Source organism: Dipodomys ordii, unplaced genomic scaffold (genome assembly GCF_000151885.1).
Source record: "Dipodomys ordii isolate 6190 unplaced genomic scaffold, Dord_2.0 Scaffold106, whole genome shotgun sequence".
Classification (NCBI taxonomy): domain Eukaryota; kingdom Metazoa; phylum Chordata; class Mammalia; order Rodentia; family Heteromyidae; genus Dipodomys; species Dipodomys ordii.
The window spans coordinates 567,189-578,318 of NW_012267322.1; the positions used below are offsets into that span (position 1 = coordinate 567,189).

General features: G+C 43.0%; 1 protein-coding gene across 1 annotated transcript in view; it reads right to left on the minus strand.

The window, feature by feature from the left end:
- Abcc12 (ATP-binding cassette, sub-family C (CFTR/MRP), member 12) overlaps positions 1 to 7,624 on the minus strand; it is a 65,873-nt gene extending 58,249 nt beyond the window's left edge. Inside the window, exons 1-4 of the mRNA XM_013027919.1 lie at positions 7,506 to 7,624; positions 4,246 to 4,401; positions 1,191 to 1,338; positions 659 to 892 (exon numbers count right to left, since the gene is read on the minus strand). Coding sequence (XP_012883373.1) covers positions 659 to 892; positions 1,191 to 1,338; positions 4,246 to 4,401; positions 7,506 to 7,624 — 657 coding nt within the window. The remainder of the gene's footprint in view (positions 1 to 658; positions 893 to 1,190; positions 1,339 to 4,245; positions 4,402 to 7,505) is intronic.
- Positions 7,625 to 11,130: the final 3,506 nt, after the last annotated feature.

The following is an 11,130-nucleotide window of genomic DNA, read 5'->3' on the forward strand; positions in this document are numbered from 1 at the left end:
GCGCTGTGGCTCAAGTGGTACAGTGCTAGCCTTGAGCTGAAGAGCTGAGGGACAGCGCCCAGGCCCAGAGTTCAGGCCCCATGACCGGACCCAAAAAAAAAAAAAGAAAGAAAAGAAAATGTCAATTCTGAAATATAACAGGCATGCTTTTGCTGATGGCTTTGAAACCCAAATGTTACACAACTGGAATTACTGGATTCATCAATTGACTTAAAAAACAACAACAACAACAAAAAAAAAACAACCATGGTCTCACAATGTAGCCCAGGTTGGCCCCAAACTTAACATCCTCCTGCCTCAGCCTCCTAAATGTTGGAACTTCAAGCAAGTGCCACCATGCCCAGCTAGTCAGTCAGTTTTATAAATACCTACAGTGTGTTCTGTGCTGCTCCCCTGTTCATTGACAAAGGGATTGGATAAAATCAGCCCTGAGCTCCATCCCAACTGGAATCAGGAAGCTGTTCCAAAGTCTCCCAGGCTCTGACTGTCTCTGTAGTTTCAAGTCCCCACCACCTACCTCCTTAGCAGAGAAATGGGACAGGATAGACAGGACATGACAAGCAAAGGAAGGCAGGTACTCCACCCAGGAAATACATTTCACATATTCAGAACACCAGGATTGAGTTCCAAATGTTAAATTCCTTCTGGACCAGCTTACCTCTCCAGCAGAGATGTGTGCCAATGTCTTGAAGGACACCAGGTTTTCGAAAATCAAAGTGGAGAGGGCCACCTTCAACCGGATGGCTGTGCGGTAATTTATGGCCCAGGCAAGCGCCCAAAAGAGGACTTTGGTAAACTCAGTGGCAAAAAGGGCTAGGCACAGACTGATGCCAACCCAGATTTTCCCAGAGTTACTCTCAGTGTACTTGAGGATCTGGTGAATGAGAACTGTCTGTAAAATAGCACAACACAGAGAGAGAGAAGAGGGCCACTGAAGGGGAAGTTGGCATAAGAGGCCTTGAATAATGTCAGCAAGCTGACTTTTCTGAGGCCAACTTTTTAATTAATTTCAGTAGCTGCTGCTGTGCCTGACAAGGATTCATTTTATGAAAATTCACCCCCCGCACCAGGAGCACAAAGATAATGACAATGCACTAAACCCAATAGCTCGTAGAGAAAGTAGCTAATAGCACATTTTGCACAGCTGGGGACCTAGAGGAAAGGCAGGAGAGGGGGCCATCCCTACTCACTGGCCCAAGGGCTGCCATGACGATGCAGAGGATATTGGCTACGACATCCATCAGCACACGTGTCCTCTGGAATTTCCAGGCCACTCGGCACAGAGAGGCCTTCTCAGCACCCACCTTTTCTATCTCCTCATCCCAAAGGACTCGAAATCTGCAGTGAAAGAAAGGAAGAAAACAAGGAGGGCCTACTGTTTGAAGCTTGCAAGAGTGTATGAACACAGTCCTTGTCCAAGAGCTGAGGCAGCATTGCCTAGGCACAAACTGGTATGAACCTGAATATATGGTGCTGAGACGCTTTCCAGACCTTTCTTTCCTCTGCCTATTGGCATCAACATCAGCTCTAACAGGTCTTTTCCATGGGTAAAGAAGGCTGTCCATACCAGGGGCTGGTTGCTCATGCATGCAGTTCTAGCTACTCAGGAAGTTAAGATATGAGGATCGGGGTTCAAAGCCAGCACAGGCAGATAAATCTAAGACTCTTATGTCCAACTAACCAGTAAAAGGCTGAAAGGTATGGCTCATGTGGTAGAGTGCCAGGCTTCCAAAAAAAACCTGAGTTCAAGCCCCAGTACCAGCACACACCCAAAAAAGACTGTCCATTTAAAAAAGTTTAAAAAAGAACAGTGTTTGTGTAAAGAGGATGAAAAGACACTAAAAGACCAGGTCAAATCTTATAGGGCCTTAGGAGGAAGCACAGATTTCATTCCAAATACAAAGGAAACCATTATGGGTTTTAAGCCCATATGTCAAGATCATTTCACATATCTGAAAGATCCCTTTGCCTTATGAGCATGGTGGAGTATGAGGGAACATATGAGGGAACAACGGGCAACAGTGAGAAGTTGTTGGCCTCCAGGTAAGAGATAGCAGTGGTGGCAGATAAGGTTTCAAAGACAGGTTGGCAGGAGCGATGACAAGACTTCCCAATGGATTAGTTGTGGGAAAGAAGGAGGAGGAGGAATTGAAGTTTTGGGGCTTGACTATTCAAAGAGACAGACAAAAGAAAAAGAGGAGAGAATGGTCAGGCTGAGACTACATGTTTCAGTGTTTGCCTAGTATGCCTGAGGCCCTGGGTTTGATCCCCAGTGCACGCCCATTTGCACACAGACAATAACAGCTCTAGACATAAATGTATATGAGGCATCCAGGTGTTACTATCTGGATTCTGCTGGATGTGCAGACTCAGAATCTGGAAGATAGACCTGGGCTGGAAATGGCATGTCATTGAGTAGCACATGTTTGCTCTTTAAGCCCTCGGAGTGGGTAGAATCACCTAAGAACAGAGACTATCACAAGTGAGAAGAAGACCTAAATTTGTGTTGGGTCTGAAAGAAAACAATAACCACAGATGGAATAATACTGGCAAGAGTTAGAAGGAAAATCTGGTAATCCTCAGCTATTGGTCCAGCACATAAATCTTAATGTTTCTCCAGGCTATAGATTATAAGCACTGACACCAGCAACAATTTCTTTAAAGATTCTAAAATCTCTATTTAACAATTTAAAGAAAAAAAAGCAGACTCTAGAATCTCTATTTTGTCTTCTAAAAAACGCTAAATAATTTTGATTCTAAATTCTATATAATCCAGAAGTAACTGGAAAGCTACAACTAATACTCCCAGCCCTCTAGTATTTAGCTCTTGGCTGTTCCATAAATTTACCTCATGTGTCCAAGGTAGGGCAACTTCCAGGAGAAATGAATACAGGGGCTTTGAGAATTTACCCCTTGTTTAAGATGTTCTGGATCATCAGTACCACAGTGTTTAGTGCTGCTATTAGAACTAAAGGAGTTAATATCTTTGTGTAGACATGGACAAGTCTTTATAAACTTTAACTGAAAAGAGCAAAATGATTGACAACTGTAGGTTTTAAAAAAAAATCTTTAAATGTGAAAAGTACAGATAAGCAGAAAAATGGGCCTTTTTCCACAGAAGACAACAGGGAAGGTGTGTTTAATCAAATTCCAAACAAAGGCTAGGAATGTGGCTTAGTGGTAGAATACTTGCCTAATATACATGAAGCCCTCCATGGGTTCGATTCCTCAGTACCACATACACAGAAAAAAACAGAAGTGGCACTGTGGCTCAAGTGTTAGAGCATTAGTCTTAATAAAAAGAAGCTCAGGGACAGTGCCCAGGCTCTATGTTCAAGTCCCAAGACTGGCAGGAAAAAAAAAGAATTTCCAAACAGGACCACATCAATATGTTAACAGTATTTAACTCTGGATAATAGAATAGAAATATGGTACAAATACTTCCACTATTCAAATTATGTTGCTTTGACATTATTATAATGGATTCAATTGGACCAATGACATTTGCATTTTAACTAGTTAAAATCAGCAAACATGGTCAGTTTCTATTCAACCTAAATATATTTTGTAGTATAGAAGTCCAGTAACCATTCTTTTGGGGTGTGTGTGTGTGTGTGTGTGTGTGTGTGTGTGTGTGCGCGCATGTGTGTGTGTGGTAGTAGTAGTAGTAGCACTGGGGATCTCTTATTCTTCAAGACCTCTCATTCTTTTTTTTTTTTTTTTTTTTTTTTGGGGTCGTGGGGCCTGAACTCTGGGCTGGGTGCTGTCCCTCAGTCAAGGCTAGCACTCTACCACTTGAGCCACAGCGCCACTCCCAGCTTTTTCAGCTTATGTGGTGCTGAGGAATCGAACCCAGGACCTCATGCATGCAAGGCAAGCACTCTACCACTGAGCCACCTTTCCAGCCCAAGACCTCTCATTCTTGTTTGTTTTTTTTACTCAAGGCTGGAACTCTACCACGTGAGCCATAGCTCCACTTCTGGCTTTTTGCTAACCATACTCCTTAGATTATGAGTAGCTAGGATTACAAGTATGAGCTACCAGTGCTAAGCAGTAACCATTCTTAAACAGAACAAGAAAAGACAGCTAGAGCTGCACGCAACAGTGTGGGTAAGATCCAACTGTCACCAGGCAAAGCAAGTAACGTTCATGTAACATTATATAATAGCCTGAGCCAATTTCCACATGACTGGACCCCTTACTAAGGTGGGTTTGCCTCCCCAGGTAACCAAGTGAAGCCCGTACCTTTTGGCATTGGTGTCAGATGAGTCATAAGGTGACAGTGGGGGCAGGGTGTCCACAGTGAGTGTGCTCTTGTAGCTTCTCTGCATCACCGGTGTAAGCCAGGAATATGTGGCAAAGGACAGCAAGCCTGCATCATCCACTGGGTTGGATGCCAGTCTACAGAGGATGGGTATTGGGGTTATTTCCCTGACTCCCAGCTTAACCTTGTAAACATGGTAACAACCATAGCCACAGGCAGAACCTGGTACTCACATTCCCCAGCCCTTTGCAATGGTGTGTGAAGGCTGGCTCGTTCCAGCTCATGACAACCAGCTGTACTTCTTTAGAAATCTAAATAAATTGTCTTAAAGACAAAAGTTATCATACTGAAAATTCATCATTTCCTAATTATTTTACTACCTTCTGTTCTTGTAATATTACCAACACCATTTATCATGTACTATATTCTAGAATTATGTGCTACTGTGTATCTCCTCAAAACTGGAGATCTAGTAGCTAACCATCGGAAGGGTCAGGTCTGTATCTTCTGCTTGTTATGAGTTAATTATGAAGAATGAGTGGATTAGCATATATAAAGTGCTACATAAATATTAGCTGCCAGACAAAGGAGGAAGATAAGGAATGGAAAGGGGAAGGGAAAGAAAGAAGAGAAAAAAGGGGAAATGAAGGATGACTAGGATCATGGCTCAACTGGTAGAGCACTTGCCTAGCAAGTGTGAGGCCCTAAGGTTAACCTCCATAATGCTGAGAGAGAGAGAGAGAGAGAGAGAGAGAGAGAGAACAGACAGACAGAGAGGAAAAAGGAAGGAAGGAAGGAAGGAAGGAAAGAAGGAAGGAAGGAAGGAAGGGAGGAAGGGAGGGAGGGAGATAGGGAGGGAGATAAGGTGGGAGGAAGAGGAAGAGTATAAGAGAGATGGGGCTGGGAAGGTGGCTCAGTGGTAGAGTGCTTGCCTTGCATGCATGAGGCCCTGGGTTCAATTCCTCAGCACCACATAAGCAGAAAAAAGCTGGAAGTGGCACTGTGGCTCAAGTGGTAGAGCACTAGCCTTGAGCTGAAGAGCTGAGGGACAATACCCAGGCCCAGAGTTCAGGCCCCATGACTGGCAAAAAAAAAAAAAAGAGAGAGTATAAGAGAGGAAGAAGAAGAAGAGAAGAATGAAGCTGAAGAGGAAGAGAAGAAGGAAGAGACACAAGAAGATGGGAAGGAAGGAAGGGAGAAGGAAGAAAAAAGAGGAGGGAAGAGGAAAGAAAGGAAAAGGAAGAACAAAGACAAGACAATGGCTTTGCCCTGGAGGCATTAGCCATCCAAGACAGAATAAAAAATAAAAGTCAAAGACACAGAGTAACATCTACCTGTTACCAAGCATTTATAATATTCCAAATGTGAGAGCTCTGTATTGGTGGCAGATGCCATACAGGTGCCCTCACCTCCCTCTACCTCTTGGCTGTGGAGAACGGTTTCATGTAAGTGTCCTGCCTCAATATATGCCGCATCTCTTTCTACCATCTGTTTCGGGATCCTCTTGAAAATAAAATACAGCCAGAATTGCCATAGGTAGGAGACATTGCACATGGACTAGGGGTGTCTATAGAAATATGAGCATGGATAAATGCCCCTGACTCACTCCAAACTTTGGATGGAAAGTTGAACACTTTGTAGGAGGATTTTGTAGAGTACGAAGCTCCATAACCATAGCAGTAACACATACTGTGTTACTTTTTCCTCCTTCCCTGCCTCACTCTTTGAAAATCTACACACACACACACACACACACACACACACACACACACACACACACATGCGTGCATACACATACATACATGCACATGCACTTCTTGGAAGTCATTTTCCAGATAAGCTTACAGCATTCAGGCTTTTGAGAGAACCTGAGTTAACACTAACCAGGCAGCAAATAGCCAAAGTTTCCTAAAAGGTAGCTTTCACGTACTCCTCATAGCAACCTCAGTCAGATAGATAGCAGGGTGAAGTTCTGACTCCATCTCACAGACACAACCATGGAAGCACAGGGCGGGTAGGGCACTTACCCTAAGTGGTGGAACATAATCCAGACCAACTGCTGGTTGACTCCAGGGCCCCACCATTTGCTCTTTACAAAGCAATTTTAATCCTAACTGTAACTATTGTAGTTAGAGCTCTCCTGGGGCTAAGGACAAGAACCCAAACCCTTGCCTTTCAGTCTTCACCCCTCACCTTCCTGGGTCAGATGTAGGCGTTGATCAAGAAAGGCTGGGAGAGGGTAGTGCAATGTCACTCACTATAGAGATGCAATTTGTTCTTCTGATGCTCAGAGAACAAGCACTGTTATCATTTCAATGTAGACAAAGGCAACATTTTATAATGATGTTATTGCTAGCACAAATATAACAGCATACACTGAAATGTTGACCATAGGATCTTGGAAATCAGGTTACCTGAGTTCTGATCTTGGAGTTCAAAGCTGATCCCTTCTCCTCCCCATCTGTATCTCAGTCCCTTCTAATGTGGTGTTGCATCCAGCCAGAGGTGGATTCTATTTCCCCACATTCTGAATCCAATTAACTTGCAACTTGTATTAGCCAACACAGTGCAGAGGGGAAAGCAGTCGGAAGGTGTCAGCCTGTGTCTAGACGCCCTATATCCTTCCATTTGCTCTCTCAAAAGCCTACCATATCCCTGTGTGATCAAGGCTAAGCTATCCTGTTGGAAGTTCAGCTGTCTCCATGTCCCAACAAACAAAGCAACAGATATATGAGTGAGCCTGGTCAAGACCAGATGCACTGATCACACTATTTCAGCCCTTGTTGCTTATTTTTTTTAATGGCTTGCCTACAAAATTGTAAGATAAATGAGTGGAAAATATTTTAAGCTGCTAGGTGTTGAGGCAATTGGTTAGAAAGAAAATCTTTAGGCAAGTTACTTAATATCTCTGTGTCTCAGTTTTCTCCCTTCCCACATAAAGACAGTAGCCATACCTCCAGGGTGAATGTAAAACATGACTGAGGTGCTTGTAAAGCATCTGGACAAATCTTAGCACAGGGAAAGTTCTTCCTTAACATTTTCTATTGCTTCCCTCTCCAAAGGACCAAAAGAGGTAAGTCAGTGGTCCATAAATGAATGAATGTGTAGATGAGAAAATGGAAAAAAGGACAAACATCTAGGACAGCACATAAGAAGCAAAGACAGTGCTCATTTTGTTCATAGGCTGGAAATTATCCCTGTAAGTCCTGCCTTGAGTCCCCCTTCAGATCTCCTGACTCACCTTGCATAGGGTCGTACTGGAATCATGGTCTTCAGGCTGGGATCATATCTTTCTACAAAGGATCTCCGCTGGCCTCTCCGGTCCAGATCTGAGATGAGGTACGGACTTTCACCCACCATCCTGATGGCAGTCTGGAGCCCTGGGCTCCTGGCCTTGAGATACTTTCACTGTAGCAGAGGGATAGGGGGAAAGTGACTGAGAAATGGGGACATCTGAAGTAGAAAACACACAGCCCCCATCACGCCCAGACCTGCTCCCTTGCTTTCATCCCTAACATCTGGTTTCACCAAACAGCCTTCCACGTTTCTGAGAGAATGTGGCCAGGGCCCCACCACTTCTTTCCACTCTAAGACTTCCTTCTTAATGAGACACATGGTTCATCTTCCATTCTCATGTTGAATTAGCTGAGAGCCAAGTGACTCTCCTAGGTGGGAAGCAAGATTTTATCCTAAAAATAACCAGCAAAAAACAGAGCCAGAAGCATGGCTTGGTTGTATTGCAACAGATTAACAGCATGAGGCCCTGAGCTCAAGCCCCAGTTTTGCAGAAGGAAGAGAAAGTGAGGGGAGTAGTAGGAGGGGGGAGGAGGAAGAAAAGTCTTACTAATGTAGCCAGTGTTACGTATTTATATAGCAGGAGAGATTCTGCCTGCCCAAGTAGTTAAATACAGAGTGGCCACAAACTTTACAACTGCTTTCTATCTTCCTCACAAATTCTCCTCTGCCTCTACTAGTATTTTTTCTCTCAAATTTGATTTTAAATTTTATTAGAGTCATAGTAACAAAAAACAACATGATACTGGAACAAAAATAGACCTGTAGACCAATGGAATAGAAGACCCAGAAATAAACCCACATAGTTACAACCATCAGATCTTTGACAAAGGAACCAAAAGCATAGATTGAAGAAAAGATAGCATTTGCAACAAATGTTTCAGGGAAAACAGAATTTCCATATGTAGAAGACTAAAACTAGACTGCTATCTCTCACCATGCACAAAAATCAAATTGGATCGAAGATCTTTGGGAGCAAGGGGTTGTCCTTGGGCTTGAATTCAGAGCCTAGATGCTGTCTCAGCGTCTCTTTGTGCTCAAGGCTAATGCTCTACCACTTGAGCCACAGTACCACTTACAGATATTTCTGAGTATTGGAGATAAGAGTCTTGTGGATTTTTCTGCCCAGACTGGCTTCAAATCACAATCCTCAGATCTCAGCTTCCTGAGTAGCTAGGATTACAGATGTGTGCCACCAGTACCTAGCTTTGGATCAAAGATCTTAATGTAGTGAACAATGCTGTAATAAACATAGTTGTGTTGGTAGCTTTAGTATGGCCTTGTTTGTAATCATTGGGGTAAAAGCCCAAAAGTAGGATTGCTGTGTCATAGGGGAGCTCTATGTGGAGTCTTTTGAGGAACCTCCATACTGCTTTCCAGAGTGGTTGAACAAGTTTACACTCCTACCAACAGTGCAGTAGAGTTCCCTTCTGGCCACATCCCCTCTAGCATCTGTTATTATTAGATTTCTTGTTTATAGCCATTCTCACCAGGATGAGGTGGAATCTCCATGTTGTTTTGATTTGCATTTCTTTTATGGCCAGAGAAGTTGAGTATTTCTTCTGTTGGTTGGCCATTCTTATTTCCTCTTCAGAGAAGTCTCTCTTTACGTCTTTAGCCCACTTTATTAAGAGGGAAGTTGTTTCTTTGAGGATTTGTTTTGGGGGGATATAATTTTTGAGTTCTAAGTATATTTTAGATATGAGGCCCTTGTCTGTTCTATGGCTAGTGAAGATCTTCTCCCAATCTGTGGGCTTTCTATGGATCTTGCTTGCTATGTCCTTTGCCATGCAGAAGCTCTGCAGTTTAATGCAATCTCATTTGTCCAACCTTTCTTTGATTTGTTGTATTTCTGGGTCTTTATTAAGAAAATGTGTTATATAGATACAATGGAATTCTATACATCCATCAGAAAGATTGACACTGCCCCATTTGTTAGGAAATGGAAAGACTTGGAAAAAAATCATATTAAGTGAAGTAAGCTAGACCCAAAGAAATATAGATCCCATGGTTTCCCTTACTTGCAGTAATTAGTATACATCTAGGATAATCTTATCAGATGAGGAAAAAAGCTCAAAAGCTCTGTACATGTGACCATACAAGATGATGCTAAGAGAAATGAACCCCAAGATATGGACACAAGAGCTTTTCCTTTATTGTTGTTTTTAATGTACTATATGATTTTTTTGTTTCTTTTCTATGTTCTTCCCCCTATGGTATATTCCCTGTTGTCACTGTATTTGATTTTGGTACCCTAAATCTTGTATATACATTTATTTAATTTGGAGAGGGGAAGGAGAATAACAAAATGCTGAAACAAGGACACAGGATGACCCATTGCAACAATGATACTAACAAGACACTATGTTGGAAATGAACTTTACAACTTGTGGGTCAGAGTTGGGGAGGAAGAGGAGGGAAGGGATAGTAGGAGAAAAACAAAGGAGGGGTAACAAAGCTCCACAAGAAATGTACTCATTACCTTACTCATGTAACTGTAACCCCTCTGTATAGCATATTCACAATAAAAATTTTTAAAAAATCTGAAAGTACCTGGGTGCCAGAGGCTCACACCTGTAATCCTAGCTACTTAGGAGGCTAAGATCTGAGGATCTCAATTCAAAGCCAGCCCAGGTAGGAAAGTCTGTGAGACTCTTATCTCCAATTAACCACCAGAAAACCAGAAGTGGTGTTGTGGCTCAAATGGTTGAGTGCTCACTTTGAGCTGAAGAGCTCAGGGACAGCACCCAGACCCATAGTTCAAGACCCATGACCGACCCCTCCAAAAAAAATCTTACTATAAAGCCTAAAACTTTGCTGGGTGCTGGTGGCTCACACCTGATGAGATCTGAGAATCACCGTTCAAAGCCAGTCCAGGCAAGGAAAGTCCGTGAGACTCTTATCTCCAATAAACCACTAGAAAACTGGAAGTGGAGCTGTGGCTCAAGCAGTAGAGGGCTCGCCTTGAGCTGAAGAGCTGAGGGATAGCGCTCAAGCCCAGAGTTCAAGCCCCACGACCAACCCCCCCCCAAAAAAAGCCTAAAACTTTGAAACTACTACAAGAAAAAAAGACACAAAATACTTGGGGATAATAAGCATAGGCAATAACTCTCTGAGTAGGATTTTCATCAGGAAAAAAAGCAAGAATTGACAAATGGGATTAGTCACCTCAGATTAAGAAGTTTCTGCACATCAAATGAAAAAAAGGGGGGGCTGGGAAGGTGGCTCAGTGGTAGCATGCTTGCCTTGCATGCATGAAGCTCTAGGTTCAATTCCTCAGCAACACATAAGCAGAAAAAAAGAGCCAGAATCGGCACTGTGGTTCAAGTGGTAGAGCACTAGCCTTGAGCTGAAGAACTGAGGGACAGCACCTAGGCCCAGAGTTCAGGCTCCATGACTGACAAAAAAAGAAAGAAAGAAAGAAGGAAGGAAGGAAAGAAGGAAGGAAAGAAGGAAGGAAGGAAAGAGAGAGAGAAAGAGAAAGAGGGAGGAAGGAAGGAAGGAAAGAGAGAGAGAAAGAGAGAGAGAGGAAGGAAGGAAGGAAGGAAGGAAGGAAGGAAGGAAGGAAGGAA